The 22,322-nt window shown below is 39.2% G+C and overlaps 1 protein-coding gene across 3 annotated transcripts in view; it reads left to right on the forward strand.

Moving 5' to 3' along the window:
* Nucleotides 1-22,322, forward strand: part of dve (SATB1_N and homeodomain domain-containing protein dve) — a 62,348-nt gene that overhangs the window by 34,584 nt on the left and 5,442 nt on the right. For 2 of the 3 annotated variants that reach the window (XM_065488590.1, XM_065488592.1), the window contains 3 exons: nucleotides 14,726-14,920; nucleotides 15,056-15,182; nucleotides 15,256-15,364. In XM_065488590.1, the coding sequence (XP_065344662.1) occupies nucleotides 14,726-14,920; nucleotides 15,056-15,182; nucleotides 15,256-15,364 (431 nt within the window). The remainder of the gene's footprint in view (nucleotides 1-14,725; nucleotides 14,921-15,055; nucleotides 15,183-15,255; nucleotides 15,365-22,322) is intronic. The other variant, XM_065488591.1, reaches the window with a different exon arrangement.

Raw genomic sequence — 22,322 nt, forward strand, 5'->3', positions numbered from 1 at the left:
GGTCATAGTGAAGATTAATTATCATTTAATAAAGGCGTTCTCGACTCGTGCGCACAAATAAAAGTGTCATCCGCCCGATTAGCTCTATTTTCCTCGCTTCTGATGCTTCACGTGGGTGCAGATAAATGAATTAAGCGCCGCCGCCGCCACCGCTGCTGCTGTAGGCAGGGGTAAAAAAAGAAAAATTAAATTCCAACCGTGAGCTGCAGTCGCGACGGCGTGCATCTCCACTAATCCAGATTATAGAGCTGCCCGCCTCGCTGCATGCGGAAATCCATGAATTCCTAATGCAACTGCCACTCTGCCATTATTATTGTCGTCGTCTACACATGTCGAAGGGGAGTGTGCAAACGGAACTTTTTTATTAGTTTCTGTTAACTTCACAAGTAGGCTGAAATTCCGATTAATTTTTTTCATAATTAAATTGACATGGTTCACTTTTAAATTATTTAAGCGCATCTACTAAAATTGACCAGATTGACGTTTAAATTGCTGATAAATTTTTGCTCCAAAGTTTACAAGCTTTTCTTACGATGAACAGAGACTCGTGATTTATTTAACCTACATTTCACGCACAAATGGAAAGGTCATGACAAGAGGAATTTAAATCAAGCGTAAAACTTGGAAGACTCTTATTTGAAATTATTTTAAATATTTTGCAAAATCTGACTTGGTCATGCCCACAAAAACTAGATTAAATGGACACTTAATATAGAGCAAAAAGTACAAAATATTGTAAATAATCAGTTCAATTTAAAACTTCTGCACGTAGCGGTGAAAATTTTCATTGAATTAGGTGACAAATTTTACAAATTTTGAAGATTTTACGTATTTTCTATCAATGATAAAGCAATTTTAATTTTTTTTTGTGCAAAGGGATGCGTTTCACTGTCGAGGGGTTTTCCGATCGAGCATAAATTTCGCACTCCCCTGTCGAGGAGAGGCTGTGTGTGTTTGTATGCGCGCATTAGGGCCGTTATGGCTGGCTCTAATCTGTTTATCTGCAATTCCTGCTCTCTTTGTGCCGCTTGTGATGCTCGCTTTACTTAATACACACTGGATTTTTGCTTTTGCACGGCTGAATGGGCTAATCCCGTCCGTCTGCTGGCTGCGCATCCCGAGGCCGGGCGGATAGATGGCGAGAGCCGCTCGCTCGCTCACTCGCCGGCTGATCCGATCCCCCACAGCAGCCAATATCATATATGTATTTTTTCCTATTTCGATCCCCTCTGATGCCTTTGTGCTCCTTGATTTTGGACCATCTTTGTGACAAGAAGTCGGTCTTTTCACATTCCTCCTGGCAAATATTTTCTGACAACGGGGCCATTGTCGTGTAGCTCGACCCTACCTCCTGAATGAAATAATTAAATACGCGATCGGTGCGACCATTATACATTGGGCCGAGATACACCTTTTCCATCCAACGCTAAACCTGCCCTAGATAAACTGGATTTCGCTCCGGAAGGGCCGACTTGTGATCTGATCTGCTGGAGCCGCTCATCCGAGGCTTATTTCTTGTGATATTTCATGCGTCACTAATTGTCCTCTTTTTGTGAAGTAGTAGCCTGATCCAACCATTCATTCAGCCACATGGAAAAAATTATTAAAATTTATAGAGAATCTCTTCCCAAGCATGACAAAATTGTATTATTCATTCTCTGTGCTGCAAACAAGATTAAATTGATTTTATTTTTTAAAATCTGCAGCAGAAATTTTATTTTACATAAAATCAAATGTATATATAATTTTTATACCAACAAAGTTGCCACTGAAATCAATCCAAACAGCAGTCGGTGTTCAACGCCAGTTTTTATTGCTACCCTGCTCACAGCGCGCCACCTGTTGCTACATAACAAAGTTGTAACTCGATGACACCAGCTATACAGTAGGCGCGAAACAAGGGCAAAAAGCACTCCGCCAACTGGCGCGCACACACACCCATTCATTATTAATTTCACCAACTCTTCACACGGTCATTTGTTTAATCCACAATCAAATATGAAAAAAACTAACATCACCAAGTTGCTGACATTTCAACTTTTTTAAAAAAGGAAAATCAAACAAGCTGTGAGATTTCTAAGTGTCCCAAGAAAAAATAAATAAAAATAAACCCCTGACAGTCTATAAATCAGAGGTACATGAAAGAGATCTTTCAATATGACCATCGGTCGCTTCTCACAATAACAAGAAAGCAAAAACGGACAATCCTGTAAGTTATGTTCGTGTGTAATCCGTTTATTTTTCAACTATGAACCTTTTCATGTATGAAAGTAATCCCTATAATGTTTTAAAATAACATGAAAGCAATATGCCGATCAATGGATTTAAAATTTTATGAAAACACCTTTGAAAAATATACCAGCAACTGGATTTTCTTAATCTGTATTTCCGAAATTGTTTCCATTCTGACAATTGTAATTCCACCCCCATCAAATACTCTACTCTATTTACCTCTTTAAAATGACTAAACACGCCCTTGGCGTCCAAAGAGATTTAATAATTTATTCTAAATTGCTTGGCATTGGCCAGGACGTCGGTGCTGGGGGGTTGATTGGATTACTTTTCTAGTAAATGACTGCGAGGATTAGAAAGCCGTCGAGCACCTGTCAATACACAAACATGTGACCGAAATTCGTTTCCCAGTGCGCATTGGGAATACAGAAAATCGTGAATGGCCTCTTGTTGCATTCATATTAAGCTACCGATCACTTATTGTTAGAATAATAATAAAAATATTCCTCAAGGATATCGGCGTGTGAATTTGTTGTCGGAGCTTTCCGTTGTGGGCGCTTTTGTTAACTTCTTTTTTCACTCTCTGCGTGGACAACACACAACAAATACATTTTAAAATAAAATGGTGCTCTACTGTTACTTAGAACTAATTTGATGATAATTGCACGTTGTAAAATAACTGTTGCTAATTACCCGAAACAATAAATTTAATGAGACACGTGCAAATATGCTCTATGAAGATCCAATTTTTTTTTAACTAATTCTAAGATGTTAAGAGGTGTGGCAGACGTCGTGAAATATTATTCATGCACTCACGTTGGATCAGGCTGTGGCTGGCAATGTGAGATGATAATTGCATTAGCAGAGGAGTGTATATATGTATAAAATCAAATTAAGGGGGTGAAACTACTTAGCCGCACTTTCGAGAAGAGAAAGAAAGAGGAGGTGCGTGTGTGTCCGCGTCTTTTCGTCAAAGGTAACCTTACAATAGACGCGCGCATACATATATTTTAATACTCTCTTGCCCTTGTTTCTGAGAGCAACCCTATCTGCGCTTGTAAATCCCTCTGTACAACATCGGCGGCAGAGGCGACCGGTCATAAATTAAAAAAGAGTTATGTATATGAGCGCGTGAATATGTAGACAAAAAGAAATCTCAAGGAAAAATATAATCCCTGCGCTCACTTGTGGGGCGTCCAAATCCATGTTACACACTTTGGGCGCTGGCAGAGTCCTTTGCGCACTTACGCACGGCCCACGACACACATGTTTTCCCAATTACGATCTCGGATAGGCCGTATTGTAATTTTCAAGATCACGTGAGAAAGATAAAAATAAATCAGTATAGAGTTGTTTCTTTTGTGCAGGATTTCTATGAATTGCGTAATTCTGTAAAAATAATTTTTAGCCCTAAGAAGACAAGGCTAAAATTATTCTGAGTTGCCGTTTAAATTATTGAGAAACTCAGCTCCAAAGTTTGCATGCTAATTTAGTAGAGAGCATTGAAAATCATTATTTATTTCACCAAAAATTAAATTTTTCTCATAATTCGCAAACCGTTGGATAGATCGCAACGATAGAAATCGAAATAAATACAGAAAATCAATAAATTTTCCAGAAATGTAGCAAAGTCGGAAAAAACACCGTCAATTGGTCCCGATTTGATAATTGCAAATTTTAGGGATTAATATTTAAACCAAATGCCATGATGGTCCTTTATCAATTCACTTTGATGCATCAATATGGGTTGTCTCCGTCGCCAATTTCCAGCCTTTTTAATTTAAATATGTGAAAAATAATTCCAAAGCATTTAAATCATTGGGGTCATCCATTGAAACAGGAGCCAGATTAATTTTTCAAATCCGGCGTCGGCTAGAGATATCGATCAAGCACTTGGCAAACAGCCCTAATTTGAATCTGACGAACGGCCGGCAGAAACGTAGATTTAGGCCCGACATTAGTACATAAATTGCGGGATGAACGCAAAGCTGCCGCTCAAATATAATTCAATCCTGGCCGGCGTGGCGCGTTGGGGGTTGGCCGGCGAGTAGAGCAGAGCAGAGCAGAGCAGAGCAGGCAGACAACAAACATCCCTCATTACGGCACCTAATCCAGAGGGTTTATTCCGCATCCGACACGAATTTCTTGCGCTCTCCTTAATGCTCGGGACATTTGCTAATCTCGTTAGAGCGCGACCAGCGCGAGATCAGCGAAACTGCTGCGTGCGCCCCATGGCCGGGAAGGCAACATAATCGTCGTGTGCTAAGATTTCCACCTTCATCGAGCAAGGCAGCGGCAGTTTTGCGCAAATCCCGGCACTTAAGCTGATGGTGGTGCGGCTGGCGCGCGCGCTTAACACCAACCACCGCCGCCAGAATAATATTTTATTCAGCCACTCTGCGCGCTCGCAGCCAGCACTTATATTCATCTTCTTGTGTGGCGGGATAATCGGAATAAATATTTCAAGAGGATTTGCCCGGCTAAGTGCCTTTAATATTTTATGATCAGCGTAAATCACTCGCCTAATGGGCAGCAGCATCCACCAATAAATTTGTATTACCCAAGCAAAGACAGACGCTCAATTTTCGCCGGCCGCGCGTGAATGCATTGCGAGAAAGAGCGGATTAGCGCGCGCGATTGCCGCGGATCCGGCCTTTCCCGCGCGGCCAATCACCGCGTCGAAGGCGGTCTTTCGCAAACAGCACGCGTGATTTATGCCTCTGCAAAAGGGTCAGCATAGCGCCAGGTTAATTGTTTCCTCGTCCATTCACGCTGGAATATTGCTGTCTGCTGGGTTAAATTTAATTTCAAGAACTCTCTGACTGTATTTATTGTAATGCGGAAACCATAAAAAAATAAAAAATAAATCAATTGAATACAGTTTATTTCTCGAAAACAAGTCAGCCTATAATCCATTTATTAGTACTACTTAAAAATCAGGATTAACAAATTGAGGAAAATTAGAATTTTTTGTGAGCAAAATAATTCCCTCGAGAGTACATAAAAAATGTATTCATATTCTGTTCAACCAAGGGGTTGGAGATTTTTCATTGTTTTGTTTTTTCGATAAAAATCAGCAATCTATTCCAAGGTAGACAATTTTGGTACTATAACAAAATTCTCTCTGAAAAACGCACAAAAAGTAAAAAAAAAAAATTTCAAACATTAATAAAAGTTAAAATTAAAAGCTACAAACAACTAGGAGTGGTAAATATATGTTTTCTGTAAATTCGCTTAAGTTAATTAATTTTTTTCCTATTTTACTGATGAAATTAGAGAAAATCCAAAAATCAAAGTGCATTCGTCGGGAAAAGTGCGAGTTTTCTGTCGATTGCTAATGCTGGCAGTGCGGGCGGGCACAAAAGCAGCACGCCAGTAATCCTCACGGCGCGCGGCATTTGTTTTTAGTTGGTCTTAAAAGTCTGTTTTTCCTCTTGCTAATCCGCAGGCTGCTTATTCTCGTGTCATTAAGCATGTTGTGCCCTCGAGCCGAGACTGAGACGCGGCAGACTCTTTTCGCCGTCAGAAAAGGCAGTTTTTTGCTCGCTCGCGCCGTGTTTGTTCTCCACTCGGACGGACGAAAACGGTGCAAATCCCCCGGCTGCCGCGGCCCTTTTCCTTGCGCCCGCTCCTTTTGCACTTGTAATCCATGCATCGACTCTCCGGTCTCTACTTACAGATTTCCCTCTCGTTCTCCTGCAAAGGGAGATTATTACCATAAGTCACCGCGCTCGCTCGCTCGCGCCAGTCATCCGATTGCGAGACGACGACCGAAAAGCAAAAATAAGCTGCTCCTTGTTTCCCAAAGTCCTCTCTCTTCCTGCTGCGAGACGACGACTAAACTCTCTCTCTCTCTCCCGATTCTTGCAGCTTCTTTGCCCCGTGTGTGTTAGTCTCAAGTTTTAATTCGCACTCTTAAGTCAACCTAAAACACTGCGTGCAAGCACTAAAAAGTATTAGCACTGAGCAAAGTTGCTTCTCCGTCTTTCTCAGCACGCAGAATCGCACTGATCGGGCAGTGAAACAACAAGGAATGAAAAATCGGCCAATGTTTAGAAACTTATACCTGAGGATTGAGTTGAGTGAAGTTTATTCTTTAGAAATGTGGGTGTGAAGTTATAGCATGCTTTCCAAACGGAGAGGACTGTCTCCTTACTTGAAATCTTGGTTCATTTCACAGCAAAGAGTTTCTCCAAAATAATTAATTTACTTTCGAATAGATCTAAACGAGAGAAATCGAAATTTGCTAAGGAAATATGGCCAAAGCGCTTTAAATATTGTAGAAAATTAACAAAATTTGAATTTATTCAAGATAAGGTCCTCTTTAGATCATTAACCTAACAATTTTATCAACTGCTTATTGTTGCCAACAATTCTAATAATTCTGAATTGTCGTCATCTCTCATTGTCAATCCTAACATCTAACTAAGAAGCGTGAAAAACGCGAGAAAAATAGCTCCCCAGGTGCAGCAACCTTTTTCAACTCCCCTCTCACAGTAAATTCTTAACTTTTGTCCCTTCAGTCAGTTGCAATATACCGTCCAAATGAAGATGAACGGCCCTCGCCCGCGACACTTGTTAACATAAAATTTTTTTCCATGGTGAGCTGGACAAAACCAACAGAATGTAAAACCTCTGATCGATGTGATGGTAAGCATTTTTTCATCTTAGGGAAAAAGACGTACTTTTCTTGAATTATTGTTGCTAAATCAAAAGATTCTGATAATCAAACACGTTGTTGAAATTTGCTGGGTTTTCATTTACACACGCGTAAGGGAAATTGATTTTAACCTAGTCAATCGTTGTAGTAACAAGTAGCAAAGTATGAGATGTTATACTATGGAAATTAAATAAGACGCCCAACTGAATGGGGTTGGCGAAATGACGAAAATACTGTCCAGTAGGCTTCTTTGGAAATAATAAATACTACGTGCTTAATCTGCGGCTTCGGCCGATAGGAACTAAAATATTAGCAACGCCCAGACTTAGGCCTTCTCGGTATGCGTTTATAAAAATACTGAATTTCAAAAAATAGGCTGTCAATAAGAAAGATCTTTGAATTTTATCTCCAATTTATAAAAAAAATATACTTGACTGGATTTAAAAGGGTTTAAAATAAACGAAAATTCGTCACTGCCCTGGTGACACTAACCCCGGTTAGTTTCTTCCCCGCACTAGTCAGCAGCTCACACACGATTAAAAATGAGCCTCTTCCTCCTGCAGGCTGGTGAGTTTTTGCATTTAATTATTCAACCAACAGGAAGCCGCTTTTGGCCGACGTTCACTCAGAACTTAACACTTAAAAATCAAGCAGCGCTGATCTCATTCAGAACAATGAAATTTTTCGCCGAAAAGTCAGCAGATTATTGTCACTCGAGTCTTGGCGGCGCTATCAGGCCGCTGATCGCCGAGGGAAAATGCCAGAAATTCGGGTGCATTATTTACACACTCTCTCGCCGACGGCAGCATTCCCATCACTTTGAATTAATTAGATGCCCGCCTTATCGCCGGCCGGAATTATATTACACCGTGCCGAATCTTGTACGCACCTCGAGAGTGATAATTTATGGAAATCACCGTCGTGGCGCGCGCTCCTTTTTTCAATTAGTGAATGTACGTCGCGGGCAGGTGCCGGAGAAAACTAGCTTGCTGTGCGAACAACCGCTCTGTCCCACATAAATTTCCCTCCTTTTTTTATTTGTTAATAATTGGGGAATTTTGCGCTGATCCTCCATTGAGATAAAATTCATTTCTCATTAAGAAAGAAAATAATCACCGTATACTGCTGACACCTGAACGGAAGGGATTAATGATGGGTATAGGGTTACGAGTTTAGTTCTGTGTTAATTTTTAGTGGTAGAAATTTTAGAGCAAGAAAATTTACTATTTTTTTTAAAAATAATAACAAGAAAACGGTTTGAAATGGATTATCTTGGTTTTTCATTAAATATTTATATTATCCTTTCTTTATTCTCTAATATTGTGAAGCAGCGCGCCCCCTTTTGATGCCTAAAATATGTGCACGGGCTAAACACCCTCGGAGGGTGCTGCGTTGCAAGCTCGTCTGTCTCTTCATCACAGTTGAAGCGATCGACAGGCAACTGTGACTCGCGGCAATCGTGCCCAAAGTAAAATTTACTGAATTTAATTAACTAAGAGCAGACTCGATTGACGTGTTATTATCTTGATATCAACACACATTTTAAATATATTCGATGCGAATTAAGCAGGAAATCAAAGATATTGTAAGCAAATACTTTAATTTAAAATAGCATTATATTTAGGCCACAACCACCCTCAAAAGACTTTCCCTAAGGACGAAACCCTGATGCCACACTCCTCCTCTTCCCACCATTTTAACTTAGGGCACAGTTGCAGCACCCTCCCTTTTTAAACAGGTCCCTTGGGGGTGTGCTGTTGAGTGTTGTTATGTTATTTGTTTGGCTGACTTCAGCCAAAACATTCTATTGAAGCTCTCTCGCTTAGAAATCCTATCACAAAATAAAAGCGTTTGTTTGAGCATGACCGTTACATTTTTGTGGAGAATTTAAATTCTATACATTTTGTTCTAGAAGCAAAATAAACCAATTTAAATTTTTGCGCGTGAGGTTAGCGGGTAATTCCCTTGGAGGGTGAATGGCGTGGTAGACAAGTTTCCTATTTTCTATTGTTGATCAGCAATGAGTGAGTAAAGCCAGAAGTTTTCAACGTTCGCTGATTCAGAATCTCTATGGAATGAATTTTCTTTTGGAGGATATTAACTGCTGATCCGCAACAGTCACTGCGTATCTGATAATCGTAATTTTTTGTCTATATATGTATGCAAATCTTTATGCCCAGTTTTGCGGCAGTAATTGATAAATTTGTAAGTTAATTTAAAGTCCAATTTTTTACATATTAAAATAATCTTTTAAATGTATTTAGGATTCTCAAAAACAAAAAAAAAGTAATTTTTTCTTCAGCCCAACAATTTTGACAATATTTACTTTCCTCAAAAAAAAAATACGCAAATTAGACGTGGAATGCGGAGAGCGTGTGGCTTCTCGAGACACAAATCTCTTTTCAACACTCGCGAGCAGGATGTTCTCCGCTGTAAATTGCATTGGCGGAAGGCGCCGAACAAATCGACAAATCGCACGTCTTGTCCGCCAGCCAGCAAGCACAGTGGTGTAATGGGATTCGAAGCCTCACATCACATCACAACGCACACACACACACACACACACACACATACACACATTACGTGCGGTTCCACTAAACTCACACACACACACACGGCACTCTGGGCTGCGGGACGGTCCGGTCTCGGGCGCTTAACGCAGCCTAACAAGATCTTACTTACACCTCGTCCGCCGCCCCTGCTGCCCCTGCAACCCGCTCAACCTGCTACATGTGTGAGCGCTCGTCGTGTCCGACTTGACCGCGAATAATAAATGAACGCAAATAGCCAGCTAATCACATTATCTGGGATTAACCTAATAGGGATTGCGCCGCCAGTGTGCTGTATGTGCTCTATGTGCTGTGCACGCTCTCGCGAATAAGCTCTCATTCTCTCCAGCTGCTTCGCCTCCGCTATTCGCAAGTTGTGCGTTTTAATGTGGCTTTTGCGTTGCTTTACTGCAGGGTTGAATAATTTGTCTAGCAGGCGGAAATGTTCTTGACGGCTATTTGGTTTAAGTCCTGAATTTTCATTTTAATATTTACTTAAGGGCGCGCTTATTGTTAAATTATATAGGATTTTGAATTTGGTGCTTTTCAGCCATTCAGGTTGTATTTCAAAAATTCATGGCTAACCAGCTCTTCAACTGACTGCGTTTTTCGTCAGCCTTCTGCTGTATTCTCCATAAAAATTGTAAAAATCCTTTACCAACAAAATAGAGCTTTGAAAAATATTTTGCAAGTGGTTTATTGAGTCTATTGTTCGGGAATTTAGCAAGAGTTTATCTGCAATATGCAGTTGAAGTCAAAATTGCCTATAGGCGAAGCACCGTAATTTTTTTAGAAAAGTGGCTGCAAATAAGTTAGCATACTTTTCAAGTGGTAAGGACTGTCTCCTTATTTGAAATCTGATTTTATTTCAAAACAAAGAGTTTCCCCAAAAATTGGCATACACTGTTGAATAGATCTCGACGAAATCTGCCAAAAAATTGTGGTCTAAGCACTGTAAATTTGTGTATGAACGAGAATTCAAGTGCGTTTAAGAAGAAAATTGAGGAAGCAATAATCTCAAGCTACCATTAATCATTACTTCCTTCCAAATGTTGTTCATACATAATTGTCTCATTACTTTATGGATGTGTGCTGATTTGGGGCAGAGTTGCCCTGTCAGCCCATAATAAACTTAATTTTGAAACTAAATTTTGGAGAAAATTTGAAAAATTCGAATTTTTTCTGTAGCAAGGTCCTTTTTTGATAATTGCAAATTTTAAAATAAATTGTTTATCTATCAACTGCTTATTGCAACCAGCAATTCATTTTTAACCCTGTATCAATCCACTTTAAATTAAAGATCTTACTAATTTTTTTCTAAAAATTAAACACTCGCTCGATTTTTACTCTTCTCATGTGATATATGGGGTAAATTTCCTTTCTAACTGTTTAATCCTCTTACTCAATATTCAAATAAAATCACTTTTTTATTAAATTTCATCAGAAATAACTGAATATTAAGAGGAAACCATCCCCGTGTTCAGTTCGTGAAAAAAAAAACACTTGTTCCCAAACTAGCTTTGCAATTTTGGGCCGCATCAGTTTGATTGGAATCGAAATCTGAGAGGCACACTTCAATTAGCGGGCCGGAAATTAAGTTTCACCTAGGCGCCGGGCGAGGAAAAGCGGCGGGTGGCGTCTTGGAAGTGCGCGCGTTGACACATTCAATTAGCCGGTGCCTAAGCGGGCAATGAATGAATAATCTGGCGACAAACCGAACTCGAATATATACATTCAACAAAGTATATGCATATATCTCTGCTGTGTGGCGCGCGATGAAATGATAAGCTGCGAGAGAGGATGTAAAGGGTTTGTTGTCACACTGCTGTTTGTGTGCTTTTGTTGCGGAGGCAGCTTCTTGTTACTTCTTCTTCTTCTCCTCCTGCTAGCAGCAGCGGAAACAGCCGCACTCTGAAAGACACGCACGCACAGCACACCAGCGGATGATGAGAATAACGCGAATCTCGCTGCTGCTCCGTCGTCTTTCTCATTGTATGCAGCCTTGTTTCTGCCCGCGAGCGCTAGATAAAGCTTAACAGCCAGCCAGAGAGCGAGTGCAGCGGAGCAGATTTGGTTACACACTCATCCTCTCGAGACAACCAACATGTGTATTGTACACCGATGCAGATCGCATTCGCACTGCACTGCACTTCTCGGAAAAGGGAGACGGGCTCTGATTCAAATACGCGTGTCACTTTGCATTTTGTTGCGAGATTTGACTTCAACTTGATTTCTTCTGCCCTATATATTCGCATTTTTTTTTTAATTTGACGATATCATTAATTCTTAAAAATGGGTCAAAGCTAGACTTTAGAATTTTAGTCGAGGTTTTCATCTAAAAATTTAAACTTAATTCAAATTGTCGCTATCAAGTCGGAGCTCCACCTAATTGAACATTCGTTGAAACGAAAATTGAGCATACACACATTTTTTTCGAATTATCTTTTCTTCACATTTATTACATTTGTGGAATTCTTTAGTATTGCACAATTAACTTTATCAAGTACTAGCCACTTAATTTTCACCGAATTTGATACAATTTCTATTTTTTTATTGTTGGATGGTCTTAGTTATTTCAATACATTTTTTTCTAACAATTTGATTTTTTGCAATATTGCACTTATCGTATGCTTTGCTAATCTTCACGTAAATTATAAGATTTTACTATCTTCATCTCCTACGAGAGCAAAACATTATTCGGAATAGTCACAAAATCATATAGATTTTAAAGATCTTACATTTTTCTGAGCGAATATTACTGTCAGCTGAAGATTTCCAGACAATGAACCGTACATTTTTGTCCGCATTATGATGATTTAGTCAGGGTGATGGCCGGAAATTTAGATTTTAATCATTTTTTATTTTAATTCAATGAAAATAATTCCATGATTCGTATAGCAAAATCCTGACACTTTCTTTCTTCGGAGTTTAATCGTTAACAAAATATTGATTGCTATTTAAATGTTTCATCTATTTATTTTTATTAATATTTTGTTGTTTGACACTCACTTGTAAATGCGCGGAGAGAAATGGAGAAGCTTCGATTTTTGTACCGCTGTGTAATACAAATAAAGGAAAAATTAAATTAAAATAAAAAAATTATAAAAATCTGTTTAATAAATAACGGTAGCATTGTCTGGAATTCGGGATTTTTCGATGAAAGGAGAATTTCTATCCAAAAAATATCGCAACGCAGCTAGTAAACAGAAATATGACACGAAAATTAATTTGGCCGTGCTATTTTTCAATCTGGGTTTTAATTGTTGCTTTGATTCTTTTTTAATTACATTAAATTCTATAAAATGTATTACTGCATGATTTTTACAATTCTATCCTTTAAAAATAACCTAACATATTAAAAAAATTCATCATGGTCAGCTTAATTAATTAAACCTTAAGTACCAAATATATTGCATGCTCCTGGATTTTTCCGTCTTCCGAAGTGTGCAAAAGGCAAATTTCGTCGGATGCGATTTCGGAGGTCCAGAGCATTAAGATTTATTGCCCTCTTGCTTTCGCGCGCGCAAGTCTTTGTTCCAACGAGTTAAAACCGTGTGCGGAATAATTCAAATGAGTCATTTCCCAGCAGCGGCGGCGGCTGCGAAAAGGAAAAGCGGCAGCGAAGGCCCATTAGCTTAGCAAGTTAAGACCCCTTAAAAATCCCATCAGCTGCGGCGGCGGCAGCAGCAGCAGGACTTTATGAAATGCAAATCCTTGTCCTCGCGCCCGTAAGAAGCAAACCTCTGCTGCTTTTTAAATAAGCAAACGGCCCTTTATTTTATTGTTCTTGCGCCGAGATTTGCACCCTTAATACCCGGGGACAACAAAGCAGCGGCGGCGCCGTTGGTCGTGCCGAGCTCATCCTCGCACTTTGGAAATTTAATTTGGTGATTAAAAATTATTAACGCAATCAAGAGTGCGCGTCCGTGTGAGCTCGCAAATCCCCGGCCGGCAATGGAACCAATAATAAGGGAAACAAAAGAAATACCCCTTTGGAGAGGGCGGCTGCTTCTTTATGCCTACCTAACCCTTGCCGTTGTAATCTGCAGCAGCAGCAATACAAATACACATACGTGGATGTCCCGCGTTGGCTTATTACGACCGCACACATACACATATGCACGCATGGTTGCGACCTCGGCAGCTCGGGCTTTGCTGCCCGCCATTGTTCTGGGCTTAGTGATTGTCCAATAACCCCCGCCTTAATCGCGGCACTGCCCGTTACGTTTGCACCCCGTAAGAAGGGGCGCATTATGCTGCATTCAGGCCGGCCAAAAGTGAAGGAGCAGGCGGTAATCGTCCGCAAATGCAATACACAGTGCCAATTTAAGCTTCTAATTTTCTTAAAGTGGATATATACTGCGAAATAGGTATCTGCGTATCTTAAATTTACTCTGAAAATTAGGAAATAGCTAATTTGCCAAGTTTGCCGGTTAAATTTGCGGGAAATAGGTTCAAATGGTGTGAGCACAGTCTCCTTATTTAAAATCATGTTTTATTTCGCCATTAATTTGCACACCGTTGGGTATAATATTGTAATGGGAGGAATCGAAATTAAGGGAAAAATCACCGAGAACCGTTTTATTTTTCGAGGCATTTGGCAAATCCTGAAATTTAACAGTTTTTAAGGGTCCCAGGGTATGTCGGTTCCTGTGTCTACCTTCCTAAGTTCAAACAAATAAATATATAAAAACCAGCAATTGAAATTAATTTTAAATTTTGCCCTTTATCAAACCATTTTGAATGCTCCAGGAAAGACAATAATGTTAGGTTATGTACTTCAAATTACAGGAATTTTAACAGATTATAGTTCGTAGAAATTACCTTTAAAATTATATTAATTTAAAAAAATATAAGGAAAGAAAATGGACACATTTGAACAATTTATCTGCAAACGTTATCAGATCAGTCGGCCCTTGTGCAGAATTGCTATTAAACGAAGGTAGTTTTACGAAACAGAGGCAATTTTGAAAATTTAGAGGCGATGGTGATTGTGTATTTACGTCAAAGCGATACCAAGTTTAGATTGGAGACACGTTTTCCCAACGAGCTGGTTTGCTGGCTTACATTTGACGTGTCCTTGTTTCTCAGAGAGATAATTTTAAGGCGAGGGGAATAATTACAAACCAGCGGCAGATAATGCATTATAATAGGGGTCTCTGCACTCGGTAAAACTTGCTGGTCACCTTTATTCATGCATAAATTCGAAGCATGACGAAAAGCAGTAATGGAAGCGCACAAAGTCTGATACTTTTATTTAAAATCTTTTTATTTCTGTTTGCAGGTAAGAACATCCCCGTGCACTGCATTGTGGAGTTCATAGTGCCCGAAGAGTCTGGACCTCACCCACGAAAAAACAGGGTCATCGTGGACAACGACACGTTCGCGATCATTCCAGGTCACACCCAAGTCAGCGAATTGCTCCAAGTCGCCCTCTTTAGAATGGGATATCCCAACGATTTGGCATACTTCGCGAAAGGTTTGATTGAAAGTTCTGAACTAATCAGGTGCAAAGTAAAAAACAGAAACCTCTATACCAAATCCAGAATTTAATTTATAAATTTTCCTCGTATGCAGTGAGCCTTTATTTCAAATTTCGAAATTATTGTTGTAGGTTTTGTGGGGCTAAAACATTGGAATCGGCTACCGCTGGACAAAATTGTAGACGACCCTGCGATCACGGTTGGTCTCATTTGGGGCGAGCTGACCTCAATCGCCACTTTGCACATTGAAATCGTGAGGTGGGAGTTCACTGTCCTAATTTTAAAATCGACGTGTCGCTATAATAAAAATGCTCGATTCGTTTTTTCGCAGATCTCGCCAGTCGACCATCCTGGAAATCAAGGACAAACTGCTGCGGCTATTGCTGCTGCAGTCACACTCGATGCTGCTTTCCTCAGGATGTCCTCTCGATGAGGTAGGTGTACGTATACAATTTCCTGAAGCCGATTTATCATTGGAGTGACGCCAATCCTTTTCCACGCAATTGACGTCAATCCTATATATTTTCCAACCTTATTTGCCATAATTCAGGCCCCTGTGGAAGTGCTGAATCGTCGGAAGTGATACCTAACCAGAATTTTAAAATTTTAAAACATATTATAATACGAAATATAGACAAGTAGTAAATTTCAGAATCAAAATTCTAAATTGAATCAAATCAGTATACTGAGTATACTCTACAGGTTTCAGATCAGCAGTAATTTACCTCAAAAACCAAATTCATAACCAAAATATTAGCTGCAGAGAATCCAAAATCAACACGCTCGTTGAAAATGTCAGACGGCACTCATTTCTAAGCGCAAATTAAAAGAGAAAAATTGATGAAATCTTGTCAACAAATTGAGTCTTTTTACATGTAAATGTCTCAATCAATTCTGCAGCCGGGATACTTAAAAAATACGCAAAATGATTTATTTTGTATATACAAGTTTAATGACGGATTTTCCATAAAAAAATCCCCTTTATTTTTTGGTTTCAATGTGTATTCAATATTTTTTTAATTTTTCTATCCAAAAAACTCAATTCAATGTTGAAATTAATTTAAATTCCCATTGAAAAACTTTATTAACCTTAAAGCTCTTTTAAGAAACTTAAAAAAAGTAAAATTATTGCTTCTCTTGAAGATTAGCAACAAACTCGCTTGGAAGGATGAGTTAAAAAAGCGTTTAAAATCGTCTGAATTGGCTTCTAAACTTGTTTATATGGAGCCCAAAATAGTAGTCTTTCTCTTACTACAAAAAATCTGCCCCGTCTCAAATTCTAAACCCTATTTATTTGTAATCCAGAATTTATTCATGCCCCTTTGTTCAAATTCATTTAGCAACCCCTATTTCACAAATTGATTGCACAATTCCGAGCCCACCCCTTTCGAGTTCAGCCGGGCGATGAATAAAAGTGGCGGTGCGACAAACTTTGAAAGCGGGATTTGCATTGCAGAGACAAGGTGCGCAAACGAGAATCTTGGCGTGCATGCTATTAATACGCGCACGCACTAATCCCGGCAACTGCTAAGCCCATTACGCGTAATTCCCTGCACATATTCATAATATAGACGCGCGCATCACGAAGGGGTTGAGCGGGCGGGTTGGCGGGCGGATGGCACCCTCCTCTCCAGGTGGGTGGGTGGGTGGGGGCTCCTTTTTCCCATTGTTTTCCGAGTTGACAGAGAAGAAGAAGAGAAAGAAAAAGGGATCGGAATCGGCAAGTCTTGGGCCGATTTGGCTGCAGCGCCAGCGCGAGCACGCGGGATGTTTGCTTTTGCGGCCAACTTAAGTTGCTATGCCGGGGATTTGCTCTCATTATTAATACCCTAATATGCGCCTCGCTCTGAATAAAGTAAGACCTTTTAATCTTATTATGAAACAGCAGCCGCGCGAGGTTAGAGCAGCTCCTTCTTCCCGGAGCCGACTTAACTTCTTCTTGTCTTCGGCTCTCTCTCTCTCTGCGCTTCTCTCCACTTTTCGCTCTCGCCGTCGTCATTATCTCCCGCCGCCGCCGCCTTTTAATTCTGCCGGGCTGCGTGCGCCGAATTAACTCTCGCTTCTTCCCAATGGGAATTACAATCAGATCAAGTCTACCAAACCGAACAGGCGTGAAATGCGCGCAGATTTTCACTCTCAGCCGCTACAGCGCGGTGACGTTGATGCCGAGATTCGCTTTTCCGTCCGCGACGAGTTTTGCACCGCTGCCGCCGCCTGTCGAACCTCGATCACTCGTTCTCGCTCAACAGGGAAATGAATATTGTGCTTACAAGTGACTTTTAAAATATGCTAATGCGAAAAGTAAAGCAGGATGAAATTACTCTGACTTCGTGCACTGCAAATAAAAATGTTTTTTCAGGCAAATGGCACGGAGCGTGAGACAGTTACATTGCCTCATTTTGAGTAAAATCAACAATTTTTTTAGTTATCAGTCTGCGCAAACCTTTGAAAAATAATTCGTCCAAATTTTTTTCTGTTTTACGGGACCTTTTTTGAAAATATTTGCAACGCAATACGTAATATCTCTTTGTCCTCCTGACCCAATTTAAAAGTTAAAAGTGCATTGGATTTTTATTGCCAAGTCATATCGATTGAACACTAATCTTAAGATCATCGGATAAGGTCAAAGGCCATTGTGGATCATTTTCCGATATTTTTGGTGGTTTTCAAAAGTTTTAAAACGTTTGTATTTTTTTTAAATCAGAACAGCTCCTCAAAAGTAGTTCCAATGTTTAAACGTACGTCAAAATTTAAAACTGGGTTTTGCTTTTGTTTTCGGGAAAATTTAAAAATAAAAAAAACGAAATTTTCTATAGATTGTCACTGTCCGAACTCGGGTTCTAACTGTTAGAAATGAAAAAACTGCACACCATAAGACTCATCTTGAACTCCCCTAATGATTTAAATTCTTCAGGAGGTGCTCCACCCCCACCACTTTCAACCCCCTGTTAAAATATTCATTCTAAATATTACCTGCCCTACTAGAAGGGAGATTTTTTAAATTCCAAGCTACCAAAATTTTTAATTATTTACCAAGGGGGTTGAAATGCAATTTTCCACTGAATTTTTAAAGAAATTTAACACAATTGATGAAAAATTTCATTAATCTTGCATTTGATCCATTTATTTTTATCTGAATCAAGTTTATTAACTTTCGAATAAAATTTTGAATTTATTTGAAACTGGCTGAAGGAAACACAGAAAATACAGAATGTCTCGGAGATTGCATTTTTGCCTCATAAATATGTATTTGAGGCAAAAGACGCACGATTAATCATCAAAAGTCATCCGAGTCATTTTCCATCTGATTAGCCACACCGCATGCAGAAAGTTTTGATTTCCACTCAAATTAGAGTGCGCGCGACATATTTATTCTGGCGAATGTCAGAGTTGGCTCGCACTCCTCATCCATCACGCAGATTAGATATGTGTTTTATTGTGCGCGCCGGGCAGGACAAAACAAGGAACAAAGAGGAGAGGAGAGATAAAAGTGTCGGTATGGAGGAAGGACTGCAATGTCGGAATGCAAATCCGTCGGAAATCGGAAAAGTTAGCCGCGCAGCCCCGTGCGTCTTCATTAGACGCCCGACACACTTTATGGGCTAGGGAAAAAATTTAACTGCGCTAACTTGGTCGGTATATCAGTCATTTAATTACTATGCGCGCAAACTTGGCCTTATCTGAAATACTGCCGCCGCAGATTACTCTCTTCCTTTCAAAGTATGCATGTAATGTCTCTCGGTGCGCCCATGCTGGTATTTTAAAACTTCTCGCTTATCGCGTATTCGGAGCGAGGCCCACCGCTGTCACGAAATTAAAAGCTGCGTGTCCATTAGCTGTGAGGAGAATTAATCGCTTTCGTGCTCTTATCGCAAACTTATTCAGAGTAAATCGGAATTTAGATTTTTGAATTATCATCTATACTTGCTTCTAAATACCTGATTGAATTCGCAAGAAGGTCATGTGCTGTTTTAATAAACAATATAATTTAAGAGTTTTAACTTCTAAGACAATCTGCGTTTGAACTAAAGTCTTCTTGAACAGGAAAGACATGTAAAGTTTATTAAATAAAAATAATATTAATAAATACATTTGGGTATATTTTGTTTTTAAATTTATTCAAGCCAAACTTTTCCAATTTTTTAAAATTTTTAAGTTAAGTATATTTAATTATTTTTATTTGCCTTTTTACAAATGGATTAATTATAAATTATGCATCAACTAGATTTGAACGGTTTTTGAAATAAACAATTATAACAGTATTTTAACTGTCGATTACATTAAAGTATCATTGACTAATTCAGCTTATGTACAACCCTGACACAGAAAAGAATACTACAGTAAATATATTTAGTGTATAAAATAGTCCCCATCAAACAGGGATTTGGACATGGGACAACTCAGTGATGGAAAATACGTGAAATGAAAGATTTTTGGTTTAAAAAGTTCATAAAAAAGCGATTAATCACAAGAGCCCCATATCAATTTGAGCCCTCAGCACATTTCTCATACCCGCGGCGTATTTTACGTTGTCCTCTCTCTCTCCCGCTCTATTCATTATTTCACACGTGCATTGTTCTCCCACACGTGCACGTATATAGTATATATGTATGTATATGTATAAATTGGAGATAGGCGCGAAAGAGCGGGCGAGTGTAAGACGGGTAGACAATATCTTGCGGGGGCAATATATCACATTGTTATCCCGGGCGTTTTCATAAGGTAAATAAATCCGCGTGTTGGTTGTATATGGAGGGGCTTAACTGGAATTTCTCAACTTCATTACAGAAGAATCATAGACTTAAAGCCAATAAAAAAGTTATATACTGCGCAGCACATATCATAATATAACGTGCCAAGGTAGCCGAGGCGGAGGCGGGCTGCTGCTGCTGCTGCTGCTGCTGCTGCTGCTGCTGCTGCTGCTGTTTTACTTATCTGCTCCATTAGAGAGAGTGAGAGAGAGAGAAGGGGGTTATTACACACCGGAGTGTGCGCTATATTTTAGCCTGTCTTAAGACTTCGCGCAGCTAAAGGGGGTTTAACGCGTTATGATGATATACAGCTTTTTGTTACTAAATCACGCAGCCGGCACCACGTCCCGGCATTATCCCGCCTTAATTATTCATTTTTGGAAAATTTTCTGCCAATTCAGATCGGGGGAATCGCGAATAGAGTGATTCTGCGCCGCAATGAAATTAAGGCGCTTGATTAATATGCGTGTCGCTGCCGGCGAAAATTTGTCTGCGAGAGATAATATTCATGTTTGCGATGCGAGATCGCTCTTTGAGGGCTGGAAATTAGTTAAAAGAGAGCATGAATCAATTGAACTACAACTAATTTTTCCAGGCACAAAATGAAAGCATTTTTTTAAGTTTAAAGATCAAACCAACAGGCGTAAAACCAAAATGCCAGTAAATTTTGCATTTTTAATTTTTATATGAACGTTTTTGCATGGACAAATATTTTTAGTGATGATTTTTTTTCAATTTATTTGAGCGCTTAAATTTTATTCCGAGGTAAAGGAATTTAATTTTAATTTTTTTTGTACGTCTTGGTTACGGTTAGAAACAAATTGAGCGCGGATCACGTAATTAAGAGAGTTTCAACGTGGCTTGTGTATGGATTGAAAAGTTAAATCTGGCTAAAATAAGTATGTAATTGATCAAATTGATAGTTATAACCATTTTACTGCATTGTTTAATAATCAAGAGAGGACGTTGCAACAGTTGAAATTAAAAATTGAGCAATTATCATGACAAATTTCATTTATTTCTCATCAATATCTATACAACGGTGTATGACACCTTATGGGGAAATATTTTGTTGTAACATAAAATAAGATTAAGATTTCAAGTAGAGAACCACGCCTCACAATTTGAAACACATTACAGCCACTTTTCTGAAAAAAATACAGTGCTTCTATTGGCTGTAAATTAATCCTTAGGGAATATTTCATGCATTGACAACAAAGATATTTCGAGGTGTCACTGCATTAATCCCCTTTGAGCAATAATAAAACTCATCAACTACGTTAAAAACCCTTAACAACCATCTAAATCGCTTGTCTTTAGTATAAAAAACACTATTTAATTGACAAATTTGTTGGTAAATTTTAAAACCTTTTAAGAAATACAATTCTTTTCACATAAAAGCAGCAACAAAAAAATAGGTTAAAAAATTATTTACAGAAATAAAAAATAGTGGGATTTAACCATGTCCTAGTTTTCTAAATTAGATCTTAAAGCTCTTTTTAAAACTGAAACTATGAGAAAGAATTGCAACTCCCTGAAAATTTGATAGCACTGGCAAAATAATTGTTAGGAAAAATGAGTAAAAACAGTTTATATTCATCGAAAACACAGTCTAAATCCCCAAACTTTTTATTCAAGGTGCATTGCCAAGAAACAAATTGCAATTAATGTGTACTGGAGCCAGTTACGTAACGAAAGACACTAAATCTGCGATATCAAAGTGATGAGAGAACACGCACGCGGACGCAATTCGAGCAAACACCGGCGTCGTGAGTCGCGAGAAGCAGCGATTATAAAAATGTTGACTCTTCGCGCTGCGTTTGTAAATCAGCGAGAGAGCTACTTTGATTCCCATCGCATCATTGACGTCACTTAATTGCACAGCGTCACCTGCTGCGCTGCTACTGTTTAGGCCAAGACGCGCGGGTGTAAATTTTATTATCGCGCGAGCACAGCCATAAAATGCTCATCCCTTATCACCGCGCCGCGCCACCAACGTGAATGCGTGTTTGTGTGCAATCGCCGAGTAAGAGGAAAGCACACAGTGCAGAGCCACTTTGGCCGTGTCAAAACTGCATTATAAATTGCTAAGTTGGAGCAAACAGCCTGATAAAGTTTGATCTAATTTCGAAACAATGCACTACGTAGATTTTTTGATCAACAATGATGTGACTTGTAAGCAGTGTGTTCATCCTTATATGACACGCAGAGTGTTTGACTAATTTTTTTTAATCAGACATGTCTTGCTGGTTTTTTCCGTGGATTTTAGCTGTAAACTCCCGGAATATTTTTTTTCTAATTCATTTAGTTAAAGAGTAGAGGTCTCAGCCGTGTGATTTAAGGTGGCGGCTGGCAGGACCAGCCAAGCTGAATTATTTTCCCGCTGGCGGTGGCTGAAAATATTTTAAACGTGAAGTCTGATAGTGATTGAAGGGCCGCTAGACATTTTTTCTCCTGCAATTTTTAATTTTTGACCCCTTTTCATCGGCGGCTGGCAGCTGCCCACTTCACCAAAAATTTGCCGGTTGGCTGAGACCTCAATTACAAATTATCGATTTAAAAAAGCAGATCTTAAAATAATTTAATCATTTTGTGTATTTATTGCAACAATGTCTATAATTAAAATTAACAACCATCGATGTATTTT

This window comes from Cloeon dipterum, chromosome 4, assembly GCF_949628265.1.
Source record: "Cloeon dipterum chromosome 4, ieCloDipt1.1, whole genome shotgun sequence".
NCBI classification, from domain to species: Eukaryota; Metazoa; Arthropoda; class Insecta; order Ephemeroptera; family Baetidae; genus Cloeon; species Cloeon dipterum.